At 50.0% G+C, this 19,758-nt stretch overlaps 1 protein-coding gene across 2 annotated transcripts; it reads right to left on the reverse strand.

Annotated features, from left to right (window-relative positions):
* Positions 1 to 145: 145 nt before the first annotated feature.
* PRELP (proline and arginine rich end leucine rich repeat protein) lies at positions 146 to 15,350 on the reverse strand. Of its 2 annotated transcripts, none has more exons than XM_012502068.2 (3): positions 15,208 to 15,350; positions 5,608 to 6,596; positions 146 to 3,069 (listed from the first exon to the last, which is right to left on the reverse strand). In XM_012502068.2, exons 2-3 carry the CDS (start codon positions 6,578 to 6,580, stop codon positions 2,894 to 2,896), a joined length of 1,149 nt encoding a protein of 382 aa, XP_012357522.1. In that variant the 5' UTR covers positions 6,581 to 6,596; positions 15,208 to 15,350; the 3' UTR covers positions 146 to 2,893. The 2 variants fall into 2 exon arrangements, with proteins under 2 accessions (XP_012357522.1, XP_003264632.1); XM_003264584.3 differs by having other exon boundaries at positions 15,198 to 15,348.
* Between the last annotated feature and the right edge of the window lie 4,408 nt (positions 15,351 to 19,758).

Genomic DNA, 19,758 nt, shown 5'->3' on the forward strand with positions numbered 1-19,758 from the left:
GGTCTTGAACTCCTGACCTCAGGTGATCTGCCAGCCTTGGCCTCCCAAAGTGCTGGGATTACAGGCGTGATCCACCATGCCCAGCCGGCAAGATGACTTTAAAGTGTTATTCTTGACCTGTTCACACCGTTGAGTTCACGCAGGGTGTTTTTCATATTACTTTATTTCCTGTACCGTGAAGTATGTTGAAATGTGGAAGTTATTTCACAAAGTTAACATGGTCTTCAAGAGAGAAGAGATATATGTGCAGAGTACACACATACACCTATGTACACACCTGTATATGTTGATGATGACAGCATGGAGGGAATGAACTAGTGCATGGAGAAGGGGGCTCTTTTTAAACGTGAAAGGAACCAGCCCATTGTGTGTGTGTTTGGGGGACGGGAGCCTGTAAAGCCTATTTACCTTGAATCCCCTCTGGCTTACAGCTGCAGAGAGCGATGGAGAGCAGACATATTCTAGATCGGGCAGTGGGATGATGGTGATTGCGTTGCTGCTAAACGAGTCTGGGTTTGCAGGATCAAGGTAATGACCTCTCCCCTGAGGGCCTCATCAAAGGGGCTGAGGTTGCAAGCTGTAAATAAGATGCAGAAGGGGCTCTTATCCAGGCCAAAGCACCAGGTTGCTTTTGGCCATAATAACGTATGGACTTTAAGCAGGAGCCTTGAAGAAACCAGCTGCAGCTAGAAAGAATGCGGCGATTGTAGTGGAGCACGGGGGAAGGAGGCTATGATGAAACAGGCCCTATTTTCCATAATTAGCAAAAGAGAAAGGTGAGAAGGAGCATAATGGGAATTTCTTGAAGTTACGGACCCAGCTTAATCCAATTTCTTAAAAACCTCTGGAACTTTTTTCATCCTAACTTGGGGGTGGGCACTGTGTCTTACTCATTTCTAGAACATCCATCTCCTACGCCTCCCACCAATATACACACGCAGGGGGCTGAGAAGGGGCAGCATCCCTTGGAGGAAGTTAGGGGGAAAGGTGAAGTCGAGGCAGCCCTGTCTGGACCGGGTTCCACTTGGAGACCTGCCAAGCTGCTCACCTGGACCAGGCATGGAGGGTGGGGAAGCCTCTGGGGGAGGGACAGTCCATACAGAAAATAAATTACTGCAAGGGAAGGGGCAAATATTTAGGACTTGTCCTGCATTCGAGTATGATTTAAAGTGTACTCGGAACATGAGCGCCGGAGGACTTGGAACATGAGCGCTGGAGGGACCTCAGAGGAGCATCTTTTTTTTTTTTCTTTTTTGAGACGGAGTCTCACTCTGTGCCCAAGCTGGAGTGCAGTGGCACAATCTTGCCTCACTGCAAACTACGCTTCCCCGGCTCAAGCGATTCTCCCGCCTCAGCTTTCCAGTAGCTGGGATTATAGGCGCGCGCCACTACGCCCGGCTAATTTTTTTGTATTTTAGTAGAGACGGGGGTTTCACCACGTTGCCCAGGGTGGTTTCGAACTGCTGAGCTCAGGGAATAATCCGCCCGCCTCGGCCTCCCAAAGTGCTGGGATTACAGGCGTGAGCCACCGCGCCCGGCCAGGAGCATCTTATCCACCTCCTCGGTTTACAGATGAGGGAGCTGAGAAGGCACCCGGAAAGGGCATACAACAAATGGGAGCCGACTATGTCCTCACCTGGGCTCACTCATGATGGCAATGAGCCCAGCCTGGGGACGTTTGTGCCCGTTAGACCCTAGAGGAGAGCGACACCATGCACACTGCTCATGGCTCTTCCATGTTGGGACCCCACGGGCCTCCTCCACCGAGGAAAATCACCCCAGGAAGAGGGCCAGGCGCAAGACTGGGACCAGCCGTTACTCCCACCAGCCACTAGGTGGCACCGATGCGTCTGTCTCCGAGGAGGAGGTGCATTTTCAAACGTGGAGGGGCTTCTGGGAGATGTCCAGGTGCTCCGCCCCTTCCTCCCTGTTTCTCAGGAGCCGCCTCCCGAGCGTGGAAATGGCGGGGCCGCGCACACTGATGGAGAACAGATGGCGGGGGCGGGGCTGCTGCCTCTTCCTTCCTCCGCCCCCACACAAACACTGTGAACCCTCCTCCCTAAACCCGAGGTTGGGCAAGGGGGCCGCAGGACCCATCGACGCCACGCAGGCCCATCCTGGGCTTGAACTCCTCCCCTCTCCCATGGCTGCTTCCTAGTTCCTTGGGCCATTCTCCTTGGCTGTTCCTCCTGAGGCCCAGCCAGGAGGGTGTGGGCTATGTTCACCCTGGAACAGGAGGGAGCCCCCTGCGCATCCCTGTGACCTGCTGGCCAGATGCAGGCCCCTGCGGGAGCCCTGACCCTGCACCCCACCTCCGTCATTCCCTCGCTCCTCCTTCCCGGAGACCCGGGCCAGCAGGGCCAGGGCGATGTCTGGTGCCGGGGAACCGTGCGGCGTAGCAGCAGCTTTGCCAGAAGGGATTCTTGGCCCAGGAGAACTGGGTTTCTCAGCTTCTTTGAGCCAGAGCTGCCCAAGATGGAGGAGTCCCCAGGGGAACTTTCTGAACCTTACCTCCAGGCTGTTTGCTCGGCCAGGACCAAGATCAGATAGTCCACGGCCCAGATGTACCCAGGAGTGGGGGTGGGGGAGGAGAGAGAAGGAGACACCAAGTCTTTAGACACATCTGTGTTTCTGGAGCAAAGGGAAACCACAGAAGGCCAGGAGTTTGGGTGTGCACTGGGTGTCTTTCAACTGGGTGGGACCAAACTGAACCCTTGGAAGTCTTGCTCCTGAGGCTGCAGAAGAATAGATGGCTTTTCCCTGCCTCAAGGGTGGGATAAGGGAGGCAAAGCTGGGAGAAAGAAAGGGAGAAAGAGAAAACGAATGGCGGGCACAGGCGCCTGGGCCCCAGCCTTCAAGTGCGGTCAGAGCAGATCCCATGGCGGAGTAGGGCCTAGATGACCACGGACTGCAGGAGGCGGAAGCACATCATGAGGTCCAGCGGGATGGGCGGCTTCAGGTAGTTTCCATCCAGCCGCAGGTAGCGCAGGTGTGGCACGTTCTCCAGGTCCGAGGAGAAGTCATGGAACGCCACTAGGTCGTTGGGGCAAATCTGGGTTCCGTTAATTTCTACGGAAAAAGAAGACGAGAAATCAGCAGGGAGTGGAGGCTGGCGGCCAAGACGAGGAAGGGGAAAGGGGAAGACACCCGACAGCAAGGACTGTAGACTTCTCTCTGAAACTGGCTAGCTTTGGGGGATGTATGATCATAGATGAGCTGCCTTGACCTCCAGGCTCAGTTTACTCATTTGTAAAATGAATTAAGTTGGAATTGATCAACAACTGTTATAGCAAGTTCACTCTAGAAAATTGGAAGTAAATTTTGAACTGGGCCTTCAAGAATAGATAGAATTACAACAGGTGGAGACCTGAGGGATGGTGTTCTGATAGAGGAATCTGTCTGAATGAAGTTGTGGAGGCCAAAATTCTGCTTGTGGGCGAATCTGGGAATAGTAATACTGCAATGTGATGTACTAAGGAGAGTAAGCTGGGAAGGTAGTTAGGCTCTCAAACAGTCTTTCACTAAGAGGCTTTTCATCTCTGGTCTGAGGAACGGCAGTGAACAGGACTGTCTTTATGAGAGCGATGTTATTAATAGGATACTTGAACCATGGCATCCTGGAGTGTTAAATCTGGAAGGGTCCTTAGGGATCCCTATGTTCAGGTTTATGTTGTACAAAGATAATCTGGCTACAGTGTGGAGAAGCAATGCAGTAAGGTGAGATCTGAAGCCAGCAGGTGGATGTGAAAATTACTCTGCAGGTTTTCCTTTAAATTGGATGTGAGACATGAGGATGGGCAAAAGATGGTTACTGAAACAGGGATGACAGGAAGAGGAAAGAGGGTCTGGGGAGAGCTCCGGAGCCCCAGGGACACGATGAGCCTACTGATTCTGAAGGGTCCATGGCCTGAGATTCCATTTCCTCCATCACATCTTGTTAGATGCCTGTGGCACCAGGCATGCCAGCATTTAAATGAACTATTTGATTCTCCCCTAAGCCTTGCCTCACTTATCATTTATGGAGGAGGAGGAGGAGGAAGAGTAGGCGTCATCTTCATTGTAATTGTCTTCCTCTTCCTTTTCCTCCTTTCTCCTTCGCCATTGGAGTAGCAGAAGGGCTCTGACAGAGGGGTTTTCTCTTATGAGCTTGAGGCTGTGGCCTAGCCACCCTGACGCTGACTTCTTCAATCTGTGAAATGGTAAGAGTGGTTCCTGCCCTGTAATCAGGGGAGAGAATGTTGGCAAAGGCATTTTGCAAGCTGTTTAAGGACAGTACCAGTGGCGGCATTACGGTCATTGTGAAGAACATAATCATCGCACTGACCTAGGCCCCACTCAGCCCATTCTGTCTGTGAAAGGCACAGGAGACAGGCTGGATGGGGTGGGCTCATGTGTGAGTTCTCTGCCTTCAACCTTAGAAGGCTGGGATATCCTCCAGCAACCTGTTCTTCCATAATCTGGTAGAGACCTATCAGCCATTTATTAATCAAGGTATCCTTTCTGTCTGTATTTTGGCCTTATAGCTTCCTGGGGGAAATGTGTTTTATTTTAGCGTGCTGTCTCCAGGGTAAAATTAGACAGTCTTCCCCTTTTCCTATTTTTTTTTGTAAGATTAAAAAAAAAATCCTCCTCTACTTCTTGAAATTATCCCAAATGAGTGAACAGATCTATTCGCCCATTGTTGGTGTCGGTAGAGACACCAACAATCTCCCTCTCATACTTTGGTTTGGAACCTAAGGATCCCCAAATATCGTTCTAGGGGTCCTTCTCTTTTCCCTCAATCCCTCTCTTCCCTTCTGCTGCTGCATCCCTTGTGTGAATGTAGGCTGATTTTGTTCAAGGACCAGAAAATATTATTTCACTTCTAAACCTTTCTGCTAATGCTCTGCTCAGAGCTGAAATTTTTGATTGAAGCAAAACTGCAACTTCCAACCTCCTCTCCTGGGCTGCAATTGATACTCCAAGTCCAGAACCCTGTAAATGTCACTTAGGCAAACTCTCCCTTAAGTGCACCTAAACATCACACCCTTCCAGATAGATTCAGAAAGCACCAGCATACAGACCTTCTTTTCCTGGCTGCCACATTTTTACCAGTTGCACACCCTGAATCAAAACCCAGGCTCAGGCTTGGGAAGAAGCATCCTCCCACAGGGGCCAGGTTTCTGCAGAGGGCAGGCCCAGGACATTTCAGGATAGGTATTTAAATGTCTCTGTTCTGTTTTTAGCAGAATGTCCAGGAGTATATTCCATGTCTACCCTACCTATAGATCCAGTTGCCAAGGAACTGGGGCTGAGGAAGAAAACCTATGACCCTCCAAGTATGGTATTCTGGGCACTTTCTCCATATTAAACTATTACATCGTCATATCACTTTTGTGATAAAAGGTATTATTACCATTCTCACTTTACAGATGAGGAAACTGCCCAGACTGGTCAAATATCTTTTCAAGGTCACCCAGATAGCAAGTGGCAAGGCCATAAATTGAAGTCCAGTGCCAAAGTGGATGCTTTTTATACCACCCCACCCTGAGTCTCCCTAGAGAGGGTAGAGGCGCTACACAAGGCAACCTCCTTGCCTTTGGCCCCGCCCTGGCCCACCCCACTCACTCTCGATGCTATTGTTGTTGAGGTACAGGTGTTCCAGCCTGTTGTTGATGGCGGGCACACTGCTGATCCTGTTGTGCGACAGATGGAGCACGAGCAGGTTGGAGATATTAAAGGAGTTCTTGGGGAGTCCCCTGTCTGTCAGCTTGTTGTAGTTAAGCCGAATGAAGGCAAGATTGGGAAAGCTCTTGAAGTATCCGTTAGGGATGGTCTCAATCTTGTTACTGTCCAGGTAGAGTTGGTGAATGGCGGTGGGGACCCTGGGCGGCATCTTTCTCAGGATGTTGTGGGCCAGGTTGAGCTGCATGAGGTTCTTGAGGCCCTGGAAGGTGTCAGGCTTGAAGACGCCGTCGCTCAGCCTGTTGTGCTGGAGATCCAGGAGCAGCAGGTTCTCCAGCTTGCTGAAGACACCGGGCGGGATTCTGGAGATGTGGTTCTGGCTCAGCCTCAGCTGCTCCAGGTTCCGGGGCAGGGCCGAGGGGACCTCTTCCAACTGGTTCTTCTCCATGTAGAGGAACACCAGGCCGGGCAGTTTCTCCAGCACCCTCTGGTCTATCTTGCGGATTCGGTTGTTGTCCAGGTTAATCCATCGCAGGCCTGTGGCATTCTGGAAGGACTCCACCGGGAGCTCAGTGATGAAGTTGTTCTGGAGATAGAGATAATGGATGCGGGGCGGGATGATAGGGACCTTTCGCAGGTTGCGGCTATCACAGTAGAGGGCAGATGGGAAATCAGGGGGGCAGTAGCATTCGCGGGGACAGTCAGGGAAGACAGATGGAGGGCCTGGAGGGAGGGGAGGAGGCAGGTCTGTTGGCTCTGCTGGTTCATGAGGCTGAGGAAAGCTGGGTGTGGGCCTGGGCCTGGGCCTGGGTCTGCGCCCGGGCCCAGTGCCGGGTCTTGGTCGTCTTGTTGGCTGGCCTTGGGCCACTGAGGCCAAGATGAGAAGTGGGAGGAGCCAGCAGAGGGGTGACCTCATGATCCAGGTGATGCACCTGCAGGGAGAAGACACAGGAGGTCATTATCCTTGGGCCCTCAGTAACTGGTTGTCATGTTTTTGAAGCCGGAACTGGGCAGAACTAGAGCTCCAGGGAAGATGGGCAGAGCTCAGGGAGCTGTAGAAGCATCTCCTTGTTTGCTCGTACCCAGCAGGTAAAGGAATAACAAGGGCTTGAGGCTCTGGATTCCCTGGCCATTGGCTTAGCCACTCGATGTGTTGAGCCTGCTCTGAAGAGGGCAGGGGGCATGCTAGTAGAAAGCACATTGGGGGCCGGGCGCAGTGGCTCACGCCTGTAATCCAGCACTTTGGGAGGCCGAGGTGGGCAGATCACGAGGTCAGGAGATCGAGACCATCCTGGCTAACATGGTGAAATCTTGTCTCTACTAAAAATACAAAAAATTAGCCAGGCGTGGTGGCAGGCATCTGTAGTCCCAGCTACTCGGGAGGCTGAGGCAGGAGAATGGCATGAACCTGGGAGGTGGAGTTTGCAGTGAGCCGAGATTGCACCACTGCACTCCAGCCTGGGTGACAGAGTGAGACTCCATCTCAAAAAAAGAAAGAAAGAAAGCACACTGGGGCCAGGGTGGTGGCATACAAGCCTATAATCCCAGCACTTCGGGAGGCCAAAGCGTGTGGCTCACTTCAGGTCAGGAGTTCCAGATCAGCCTGACCAACATGGAGAAACCCTGTTCTCTACTAAATACAAAAAATTAGCAGGGTGTGGTGGTGGACACCTGTAATCTCAGCTACTTGGGAGGCTGAGGCAGGAGAATCGCTTGAACTCAGGAGGAGGAGGTTGCAGTGAGCCGAGATTGCACCAATGCACTCCAGCCTAGGCAACAAGAGCAAAACTCTTTCTCAAAAAAAAAAAAAAAAAAAAAAAGAAAGAAAGAAAGAAAGAAAGAAAGAAAGCAAGCAAGCAAGCACACTGGACTCCGAGTCAGGAGTCCTGGGGCTTGTCAGAGAAGACCCTTAACCACTCTGGCCCTCAGTCCTCCCATTCACAGCATGAGAAAATCATCAGTGTCTTCCCCATGAGAGGGATGTTAGGATGTATGAACCATAGAGTCCTGGTTAAATCCAGAAAAATCCTTAAAGATCCCATAACATAGTGGTTTTCCAACTCTGCCTTCATTTCTGTGGCACGCCCCTGTGGGGAGGAGACTGAGGAGATGGCCCTGGGGTACCCTCAAGCCATCCCTATGCCAACCTCAGCAGCTCTCTTGAAAAAAACCTATTATATATATTGAGGTTTAGCCAAAGCATTCATTTGTTGGGGGGTGGGGGACACGTTTCTTTGCTAAAAATGGCTTGAAATCCACCAATCAACTCCAGACCCCACCGTTTACAAAAACTGAGGACTGGAGGGAAGAAGTGGCTTGCCAAGGCCAAGATGCTGTTTAACAGCAGACTCAGGACAAGAACCAAGGCCTCCTCCCTTCCAGAGGAGAGCTAGTGGGATCCTGGGAAGGGAGGGAAGTGCTGCTGACACCTTTGCATCCACCCTGGCTCACAGATGCTCTGGGCCTTCCCACCCATCTCCCTACTCCCGGCACTTGGCTCAGAGAACACTGGTCTTTGCCTTTGGGAGATACGCCAAGAATGTCTCCCCAGATGTGGAGGCTCCCGGGAAAATAAACAGGGAAGGGATTGAAAGATGTGGAGAAAACACTTTCCTTTCTTTTGATCACATATTGCTGCTCCTATATCCTTTGGAGTTAGTGGTATTGAGGTGGGATATCAAGAAGAACCTCCTGTTAGCCTCAATGACATTGAAATACGGAGCTGAAGGATGTTTTGGTGTTGCCCTCCTTCCCATTGGCCCCGATGACCCTCCAGATAGGGCCATGTGGTTTGAGTTGAATTGAAACTGGGGAAATAACAACAGATTCATGGCTGCAGACAGAAAGAGGCAGCTCCCACAGGCATCCCCCCGGCCTAGGCTAGGAAGGGTCCCCGGAGGGGATGCCCTGTACTTTCCCCTCTCCAAGGATATCATTCCTATGACACCCCCAGCCAGGATCCCTGTTCCCACATTGCTTCAACTGGCCTTCTTTGCCTCTTCCTCAAAATTGGGGTGCCCCTTCCACTACCTCGAGGTCTGGACACACTGGGGATGCAGGCTTCTCTGAGATAGGGTGGGCTGGAGTATGTCCCCAGCATGTGTCTGGACCCTGTGATCACTGTGCTGATTCAGACACCCTGCCTCTCCCACCTTCCCTTTGAACCCATGTCAGCTTAGACTTTTCTTGCTTGACCCAGTGCCTGGCTCCTTGCTGGCTTTGATCAAAGAAAGACAACAGAAGCCACTCACCAGCTGCTAAATTGTAGGACAAATGCTCAGGAGAAGCTGAATGTGACAAGAAACTAGAAAGAGAAGCACTTAGCCATGGATGAGTGGAGGGTGTCTCACCGCAGCTTATGTGCATGGACACACACACACATGCCCTTGACCCCCCAGTCTGCACACTCTCACATGCACACCTCTTCAGGTCCCATGCACATAAGCAAATTCACTCACTTATCCTCTGTGTGCGTATATGAGCCCATATGCAGTACACTGAGTATTGGAAGGAAAGAAGGAAGGTGGAAGGGAAGGAGGTCAGAGACTGTCCTTCTCCACCTCCCTCTAAGGTGGTCTCTTCCAAGGCAGGCCTCTCCAAGGAGGTCTAGAAGGCCATTTTTCCTGGCCTCCTATCACAAAGGACCTTGCAGTTAGGTTTTTGGTTTGATCTCCTGTTAAGGATATAACATTCTCAGAGATACATTGCAAGGATTAAAAAGAGAAGGCATTAATTGCAAAACTTTAAGCTTGAGTCTTGTTGGCTGAACCCCACTTCACTTGTAATTGGTGAACTACGAATTAACGTTGTGGGAAGTTCTGTAATTTTCTGGAAAACAGAACAGTCATCTTGCATATAAATTAAGGAGGTGGTTAAAGCATTACTATTCTAAAAAAACCATTTCTAAAGCCTCAATTTTTGTGATCCTGATTTTTTTTTTTTTTTTTTTTTTTTTTTTTTTTTTTTTTTTGAGATGGAGTCTCACTCTGTCGCTCAGGCTGGAGTGCAGTGGCGTGATCTCGGCTCACTGCAAGCTCTGCCTCCCGGGTTCATGCCATTCTCCTGCCTCAGCCTCCCAAGTAGCTGGGACTACAGGCACCCACCACCATGCCTGGCTAATTTTTTTGTATTTTTAGTAGAGACAGGTTTCACCATGTTGGCCAGGATGGTCTCGATCTCCTGACCTCGTGATCCACTCGCCTCGTCCTCCCAAAGTGCTGGAATTACAGGCGTGAGCCACCGTGCCCGGCCGAAGTGACTCTGATTTTTTTAAGAAATTATTTTCTAATCACCCAGAAGCCTAGAAATCTTTCATACTGTGAGAAGCCCTGTCCCAAGGGGGCTCCCAGCACTGGCGGCAGTTTTTCTATATCCCTTCCTTGCCTTTGTAACTGAAGGCATATGCCAGGGACTGGGCACCAATTTGCCCAGGGCTTCCAGCAAAAGCAGTGAGGCACCATGGCTGTGACCTGTGCTGGGGGTGGGTTTCCTTGGCTCAGTGCCAGGGCAGCCCTGGTCTTCATGGTCAGGGGTGAGAGGAACAGGCAGGTCACTCACAGCTCCACCCAGCAGGCTGGCCGCGCACGCCTTCTCATCCACAGTAAACACAGGCCTTCCTCATCCCCACATGCAGCACCAGACCCTTTGGGAACTTATCTTTTCACTAGTCCTCTGACCCGTTTACATTCCAAACCTCTGGGCCTAGCCAAGCCTCTCCCAGAGCCAACAGGAGGTTCCCCAGGAAATGCTCCCAGGAGCAAGTTATGTGGGGAAGCTGAGCCTGCTCTCCTCCCCTTCCCTCAGCCCCAGGGCTGAATCAGAACCATTCCAAGTGCAGGGATGCTTCTCTCTTAAGGAAATAGCATTCATTTCTAAGGCTTTTCTCATGGGGTGATGCCCCTTCCTGCTGGAGCTTTGCCATGAGGCAGGATGAGAAGTTCTGACAGCTGACAGCACAGTCATTCTCTCTGGCAGTGCTCCGTGATGTCCTAGGTCTCTGAAACCAGAATCCGTGTGACAGACTGAGGGTACCTAGACTCCATGGGTAGTCATAGTCCCTCCTACAAAGCCTCAGACCCACACTCTATGCTCCTGCCTTCTAGAAACTTCTGTCCAATCATAAAATTCCTTAGGATGGGTCCATGTGTCTGTTTTTAAATTTTTCTTATGCTTTCACAAGTGCACCTCTCCACCCACAGCTTTCTACTGGGCTCTGCTCATTGCTCAATCAGTGAAGGTTTGTTGACCACCTACAACAGCATGCAGTTCTGCTGTCCACCATCGGTTCTGGAAAAGCTGCTGCTTCACAGAAGAGAAAGGCAATTGCTTTGCCCAACCCAACATTCACTCTCCACATTAAAGAATGGTTCCCAAGAGAATCTTAATTTTTTTTTCTTTTTTCACTTTAAACAAAAATGAGATGGGGGGGTCTCACTATATTGCTCAGGCTGGTCTTGAACTCCTAAGCTCAAGCGATCCTCCCACCTCGGCCGTTCAAATTCCTGAGGTTACAGGTGTGAGCCACTGTGCCCAGCCTCTAAGAGAGTTTTAAATTCTAATTTCAATTCCAACTATTGTGGATCTGGGCTTGACTCCTGGCTCTGACTCTCCAACCAGGCTCCTCATCTGTGTGAGGATCAAACGAGATCATGCATTTGAAGGCATGTTATAAAGTGCCAAATCTCTGCAAGTGGCAGAGGCTTACTTACTCATTTATTTGTTTATAAAGAGCAGATTCTCTAGGGAGACTTCTTGATTTTTTTTTTTTTTTTTGGTGATACAGGGTCTCCCTTTGTTGACCAGGCTAGAGTGCACTAGTGCAATCACAGCTCACTGCAGCCTTAACCTCCCTGGGCTCAGGTGATCCTCCCATCTCAGCATCCTGAGTAGCTGGTACTACAGGCATGCGCTACCACACCTGGCTAATTTTTGTCTTTTTTGTAGAGATGGGGTTTTACCATGTTGCCCAGGATGGTCTCAAACCCCTGAGCTCAAGTGATCTGCCCACCTCAGTCTCCCAAAGTGCTGGGATTACAGGTATGAGCCACAGCGCCCCACTGACTCCTTGATTTTTAAAGTGAGATAGCCCCCTTCCCTATCTCTCTCATTAATTTAATGTTAAAACCCAGGAGTGGTGGAATGTTTCTGCTCAGGGCAGGGATGGGTGGAAGTCCTGATGGGTTGGTCAAGTCATTAAGAGCACCTATTTAAGGCTAATTGGCTTTGTGTGGAGAGGTTGAGGTTGGGCTGGGAATGAGGTTGGGTTTGTCTCCCAGGGCTAGGCAGGGTTAGCAGCAGGGTTACGCTGCACTCTGAGCTGGCATTCTTCTTACTTGTCAGATCTCCTGTCTGATTGGTCACCCCTAAGCCTCCATGCCTTGACCCAGAGCTACCCTGCAGTGGAGAATGGGGCTGCTTCTGACCCAGCGCTGTGCCGTGAACATCAGAACACCCCTCTCTCTTTTTTCCCTTCTTTCTGTTCTTAACCTAGGAGTCCGAAAGCCATCCTGCTCTCTTTATCTCTTCCTGTAGTCCAGAAGGGTGTTGGAAGCAGGGAGAATCAAGCAGTCTTTGCCAATTTATGAGCAGAGTTAGCAGAGGAGTGAGCCTGAGGCCCTTTCAAGGCCCCCATTAGGGCTGATGTGGTCCTGAGATAAGAAAGGAGCCTTTTGGGGGCATGATGACTTCAAGATGCCCCTTTCTAGGAAGGTGAAAAGATACAAGGATGAGCTTGCCTGGGGCAGTGGGAGGAGAGCCTGTGGTGCATACTAGTTAGGAGAGAAGATTCTCACCCCTCCACCACTACCTAGTGATGCGAACCCTGTTCTGGGCCTCAGTTTTCTTATCTGTAAAATGGGAATAAAAAAATCTTCCCTATACCTATATTCTTTACCCAGTTGTCAAAAGCAAGTGTGGTTAGCAGCTTTAAAATGCACTACAGATCAAAAAGTGCCAAAAATAAAAATAACTCTATTATGGAGGGACCATCTGTCTCCCCAGTGTCTACCACAAGGCAAAGTGTAAACAGAATGAAGATTTTCTGGCCTCAGGCCACTAGTCTAGAAGAGAAAGTTTTCCATTCCGAGCAGTGGGGAAGAAACCAGGGTGAGACGACTCTTCTCTTACAGCCCGCCGCCTACCATATCCTTCTCTGCCCTGTTCCCCCAGCATCTCCAACCCTTGCAGAAAGCCTAGAAGATGCCTTGAGTGGTTATAGATCTGAGACCAAACCCTGCAGTTCTTCATTCAGATGCTTAGCTGGGTAGGCTTAGGCAAAGCAATTGCTTTTCTGCTCTATAAAATGGGGATACTAACACTTTCTTTTCTGTTTTGAGGGTTAAATGAGTTAATACATGCAAAGTGAGTGTTTCGTGAATGTTAAGGTCTTGTTGATATTATTTCAAAGTAATGGGGTCTCTTTCTCTCCAGCCTGGCTAGTGGGTAGCCCCCATGCGCTGCTCGAAGGCAGGGATCCTTGTGGGTGGGGTACCAGCTTTTCCACACAGAGCAACTTCCTCCCCTTTGTGGCTTGTGAGATCACACTTGGGTCTCAGAAACAACTAACTGAGGAGACTCTGGAAGTCCCCAGCCACCTAGGGAAAGCTTGTTCTGTCTTTCTAATTCACCAACTTCTCACTGATGCTTTCTGCAACAGGTGAGGGGACACTGGCCAGAGAAGGTGCAAGTCTGCCTTCCTCAGCGGGCCGTGGAGTTCCACTGTGATTTGTGACTTCTCTCAACCTTTTGCACCCAGGTTTTTGCCCCTTCCAGCCTTGAAATGCTTCACTCACATGCCCAATAAATGGGATTGCCCACTAGGGAGGTGGAGGGGGCATGAAGAAAGTGTTCAGCCCACCCTCTGTGAGAGACCAGACAGGTGGCTGCTGGGCAGGAGGAGCAGGGACCTAGAAGGGTCAGGGGAAGGGCCCAGCACATGCTCCTGGGGTCCTGGGGCAGGCAGATTAGCAGGAGAGGGGAAACAGAAGCTCTGTGGAGCCCTCTTGGGGGAACTTTCTTACTGGAATGTTCCTCTGTGGTATATATGGCTGCTTGTGCTTGCAAGGAGGAGAGAGGGAGACAGCTCTTCCCTGTTTACTCCCACTCCCCAAAAGAGAGATGGCCTATTTGGGACACTCTGGAGCTCCTTTTCCAGGACACGGTCCTTCTGCCCAGCTAACACTGCCAGAGCCTTGGGCTTAAAAATTACAGCAAAGCTCTCTCTCAGGCCCCTGATTCTCAAGCCCTGGTGGACCATCAGAATCTCCTGAAGTATTAAAACAAGATTCCTGGGTCTTGATTCAGTAGATCTGTAGTGAGAGCTGACATCTGTATTTTTAGTAAGCCCTCCACACTCCTCCCTCTCCTGCCCTTAGGTGACTGTGAAGATCAGCTGTGTGTGGGACCCCTGATCTCCCTACACCCAGCCTGCCTTGGGACAGACCGTCTATTAATGGAGAGGAATGAGCAGGGGAGCAGGAGAGGGGCCACCCTTCAGTTTTCCCCTCCCCAACTGCTTAAGGAACTGCCGCCTTTTTTTTTCTCCTCTGCCACAGGACCTTTTGCCAACCTGAATGGTTGGAATAATTTCAGAACGGCTTTAAAGAAAAATATTTTTCTGGCTGCCTGCAGGAAAAAAAATAAAAAATGAACTGTCTCCAGAGCTGGGAATTAGGACCTTCAAGGATTGGGAACTGGGTCGCTTTCTTTCTTTCTTTCCAAAAGCCAAGTGGTTTGGACCAGTGAGACAGAAATACAAAGCTGCTGAGAAGACACTGTGCAGGTTGGAAAAAGCCATTTTTCTCTCCCTCCTACCCAGTCAAGCCCTAAATAATGAAGAAACCCTTCCAGCTCCTGCTCTTGCTTATCTCCTCCCTATTCGGCCTGGACTTGGGATGCAAGATTTTCTTCTGCCATCTCAGTGGGAAAACGTATTTTATCTTTGCTCTTACAACTAGGGAGGTGTGTGAGAGGGCAAGAGACAAGATGCGGGGAACATGTGTGCGTGTGTGTGTGTGTGTGTGTCTGCTGGTATCTGGTGACGATGTGATCTAGCTCTGCATGTCAGATGCAGAGGGCAGAGGTGAATGGACAGGATGTCTTCATTTTGTATGATCGTGTGGGGTGGTGGTAGTGAAAGTGCAGCCTCCGTGTGATGTGTGTGACTTCCACAATGTGTGACAATACACAAAAGGTGCAAAGAGATGGGTTCTGGAGTCCAGTTTCTATGGAAACACCTGATCTGTAGAAACACTTTGTGCAGCGTGGCTCTCTGTGCTGCAACAAGCATCTGTAGCAGGAAAGCTTAACTTTTGCAGCAAGCAAATATAGGGGTATTGAGAGATGAAAATAAGAGGAAGAGGCTGTAGGAAATAAATTAGGAAGACTAAAGTTGAACTCATTTGAAAGGAGAAAGAGGTGGGAGGAAAGAAGGAGTGAGAGGATAGAGACTAGATCAATAAATGGACAGATCAGGAGGAAACTTACTGGATGAAAGATTCTTCCCAGTCTCCTGCCCATCTCCCGACTGGGCTTACCTGCACACACCTGCCTCTCCTCTCAGCTCTGAGTTTAGTCCTCCTCTTCCACCCCCTCCCTTCGGCGGAGCTGTGGCAGCAGAGAGCCAGCTAGAAGATCTGATCTCCCAGTGGTGTGTGCGTGCTTGTGTTTGCCTGACTTTTCTTCCACCAGATCCTACTGGGGTGGGGAGGTTAGCTTAGGGGGAGGGAGGGGCAGATCATAGGGAGGGAGGGGAGGAGAGGAGGGAGGAGGGAGGGAGCGGAGGGGAGGAGAGAAGGAGGGAGCTTGGGAAAGGAGGAATGACAATAAAGTCTTTATTTGGCAGCCAAAACTCCCAAAGACTTCATCCACACACCATTCCCACTAACAGACTCATTTTTAATAACATTTCCTTCTGCTGCTGCCGCTTCTGGAGAGGGGTTGTTTGACCCATGTTTGGAAAACAAGCCAAATTAACAGAGGGAAAAGGCATGAAAAGCAACCTCTGTGTAAGCCAGGACTGGATGGCTGGGTCCAGCACTAGCCTGTTTAATTCCTCCTAACAATCGCCTTGCCTTCTGGGGCCGTTGCTCCGTGGTGTTAAATTCCTAAACCAGTGAGGGGTTTGGGATGCTTCCTCTGAGCAGTGACAGTCTTTCCCTAAGTTATCTTCTCCAGGAGGTTGCAAAGGGAGTGGAGTCTCAGGCTGGCATAGGAGATAACTTCGGTTTGGCTGCCAGAGCTGTTCTGAGAACCAGAGAGGGAGAAGTCTGGCCTGAGTTGCACAGCAAAGTTAAGGCAGAATTAAGATTTAATGTAAGACCTAAAGTCACTGTTCCTAGCTCATGTGGACAATGTAGTGGCTTCTTTCAGCTTCTCCATATCGCACTTAGGTGAGATTTAGGGGCTGTGTGGTCATCACACAAAGTGATGGGAAATCCAAATTTCCCCTGCGCACATCAACACCCCAGAAGGCCCATTCAAGTAACACAATTACCTCTAACAATCCTCTACCAATGCCCCTCAGTTAAGAAAGCACAACACACTTGCAGGTAAGTAGATGCCCATCAAAATTTCCTGCCATGGCCAGGCATGGTGGCTCATGCCTGTAATCCCAGCACTTCGGGAGGCAGAGGCAGGCGGATCACCTGAGGTCAGGAGTTTGAGACCAACCTGGCCAACATGGTGAAACCCTGTCTCTACTAAAAATACAAAAAAATTAGCTGGGCGTGGTGGTGGGCACCTGTAGTCCCAGCTACTAGGGAGGCTGAGGCAGGAGAATTGCTTGAACCCGGGAGGCAAAGCTTGCTGTGAGCCAAGATCGTGCCACTGCACTCCAGCCTGGGCAACAAGAGCGTGACTCTGTCTCAAAAACAATGACAACAACAACAGAAGATCCTGCCATCCCAGCTGACTACTTAGAAAATGCAATGCAATTTTCTTCTCTATCATTGGTTCCATGGAGAGCTGCAGAACCCCATGACAGCGGACTGCCTGCCTGCCCTCCCCAATATGGGGTAGAGGACAGAACATTAAAATTAGGGTCTGCAGCCTTGGGCTCAGCCACTCACAAGCTATGTGGTCTTAGGTGAATCACTTGATCATGAGGACCCTCGGTTTCCTCATTTATAAAATGTGGATAATATTGACCTCACAGAGTTGGGAAGATTAAATATTGTAAATGTGAGAGCACTTTATAAACTGGGAAGATATTAGGGTTTAGGAAAGGGATTGTGGTGAATAGTAATCAGCCTAAGAAAAGGAGAAGGAAAAATAAAACCCAGACCTTTCTCTAACCCCCTTCCACCCCAGATCTCATGGCTTCACACCCTGCTGGTGAGGTCTTGCTGGAAGACAGCACGGCTCCTCTCCAGGTTCACATTAAGCGTGGCTCTGCCAGGCTGCTCATGTGCTTCATTTCTCATCCAGATGGGATATGGCATCTTCTGCAGGCCGGGAACATCAGATCCCAGATTTGCTTGTTTCCCTTGGTATGGTGGGTGGTAGATGATAGAGGGCAAAAACGACTGGCTGGGCACGGAAACTCATGTCTGTAATCCCAGCACTATGGGAGATCAAGGCAGAAGATCAATTGAGCCCAGGAGTTCGAGACCAGCCTGGGCCATATAGGGGGACCCCGTTTGTACAAATAATTTAAAAATTAGCTGGGTGTGGTGGTGTGCAACTGAGGTCCCAGTACTTAGGAGACTGAGGTGAGAGGATTACTTGAGGCCAGGAGACCAAGGCTGCAATGAGCTATGATTATGCCAATGCCCTCCAGCCTGGGTCACAGAGCAAGACCCTGTCTCAAAAAGTAATAAGGTGAGCAAAGTACGGTGAGGTGCAGGGAGGATGGGTAGAGTGACTGTGGGGATAGACAGACTGGAAGGAGTGTGGAGTATGGGCAGGGGCAGAGGTGTCGCCTGTATCCATTTGTATGAGAGCCATCCAAATCCCAAGAGTCTATGCTCTTGGGAATGGATGGCCAACTTCCAAGCCCTGCCTAAGCCAGTTATCTCCCTTCCTCCCTCTCCTATCGCCCACATCCCACACTATGCAGAGAGAATTGAAAAGAAGTATAGACATGGCCAGCAGGATATTCAGGAGTGTCCATAATAGAGTTTGCTAATCAGTGGCTTCTGGACCTAATATGGCTTGAGTAGCTAATTTTTTTTGACAGCACGTTAATTTTTTAAAAGTTTTGTGGAAATTTTAAAACGTATACATATTTACACAGGATAGTATTAATATCCCCATTACCTAATACCTAGCTTCAACAATTACCAACTCATGGTCAATCGTGTTTCTTCTGTGTCCCCCACTCCCACAAACCCTACTGGTATATTTTGAAGCATTGGTTAAAAAAAAAAAGGATTTGAACACCTCTAGGCAGGACAAGCACTTCCCAGTTCAACACAGTCGCCATCCTGGGAGACAGGGGTCCAGGTTCTTGGGACTTGGCTTTGCCCCGTTGCATGCTGTGTGGCCTTGAAGATGTCCCTCTCCCTCTCTGACCTCAGTTTACCATTTATAAAACACGAGGTTGTACCAAATGACCTCTCAGTGCTCTTCCAACAATACTGTGAAGAGAAAGTGTAAGGTTTGGGGTTAGGAAACCTGGATTAAGATGTCAACTCTGCTGTTCTCTAGCTACCTGGCAAGCAGGTCTCAGCACACGAGCTTTGGTTTTCTCATCTGCCCCATCTCCCTCCCAGGGTACACCCAAGATAACATGAGGATCACTGGCAGCAATGGCAGGGGAGTATTTTCTGATTCACTGGCTTCATGCACCCTGGGACTATGCGGATCCTCCAGGAAGAGCCTCCTCTACTCTCCTAGAGTCTCGGGGACACCAGTGGTGTGTCTTCAACCCAGGGGAGGTATTTATCTCTTGCTGGTGTAGCCAGAGGACAGTCACAGGCACATGATGTGAATGCTGGGGCATATGGTGAGAAGTCCAGATATGCACATTGCTGCTGCTACTGCTGCCTGCTCCTAGGAGAGGGCTAGGGGCAGCATGGTTAGGAGACAGAATGCAGGGAGGGCCAGGCAGCAGAGGGAGGGGGCTCTCCAAGTTGGTGGATTTCAGCTGCATTTGCAGAGTCGGGACCTGCCCACACTTCCCATCCAGACTGAAATCCATCTGGGGGTCTTACCATTTCTTTGACCCTCACAGTAATCGCTGCCTTGGTTACAAGCAGTGAGTGCTTAAAGCAAGAGAAGAAAGGACACAATTGTGTAATACTCTTTCCATAGAAGTACAGGAGGGAGGTACTGAAGCTTCCCACCTCCCCCGTGGTGGTCCTGAGACATTGCCGGGAAGGAGCAGTGTGGGCCTGAAGAGTTTGGCTCAAACTGTTCAGTGGTCATCAGGACCCACAGAGGCTGGCCCTGGACGGACCCTCACCCTGTACTAGTTGAGGCTCCCAGTCCAGGGTGGGTGGGGTCTGGGCAAATGCATAACAGGGGAGAAGCTGTGTGAGTCCTGTGGCAGCCTGTCCCACCCTCCAGCCTGGGGGGCCTGGGTTGCCTGGGGTGAGCGGGCCCCTGCTGGGCAGAGACAGCATCCTGTTCATCATGGTATAACCCACAGCACCCACCAACGGCTTGGCACACCCTGGGTGCTCAGTAGGGGTCTGTTTCATTGAATTTAAGAGGGTTGAACAAGGAGATTCTCTGTCACCCTCTTTTTTTAAAAAAAAGGTTATTATTTTTTGAACAGGTAATACATTCTCTTGATTGAAAATCTAAGAGGTATAAGAGCTTGCACAGGGAAAAAGTCTTTTCCCTTGCCTGTCCCCTTATCGCTCACTTTCCCCCAGAAGACCGTGCGCCAGTCTCTTGTGTCCTCACAGATTTATTTAATGCACATACTAGTAACAAATAGGCAGCTATGCACTTTTATTTTCACTTAGCGGAACAGGTATATTTTGAAGATGATCATATTGGTACTTTTGGTGATTCTTTCTCTGCCCCCCACCTCCCAATATTTATTTATTTGAGCAGTCTCCCTTGGTGAACATTTGGGCTCCTCTTTTTTTTTTTTGTGACAGAGTCTCCCTCTTGTCGCCAGGCTGGTGTGCAATGGTGCGATCTTGG

Source organism: Nomascus leucogenys, chromosome 9, assembly GCF_006542625.1.
Source record: "Nomascus leucogenys isolate Asia chromosome 9, Asia_NLE_v1, whole genome shotgun sequence".
Taxonomy (NCBI): domain Eukaryota; kingdom Metazoa; phylum Chordata; class Mammalia; order Primates; family Hylobatidae; genus Nomascus; species Nomascus leucogenys.

What these genes read in the sequence shown, in the direction of transcription:
- PRELP (XM_012502068.2), bottom strand. Translation starts at nt 6,580, where the DNA reads ATGAGGTCACCCCTCTGCTGGCTCCTCCCACTTCTCATCTTGGCCTCA. An exon ending in CAACAACAATAGCATCGAGA is followed by an intron (nt 3,070 to 5,607) that starts GTGAGTGGGGTG and finishes CTTTTTCCGTAG; the next exon opens with AAATTAACGGAACCCAGATT.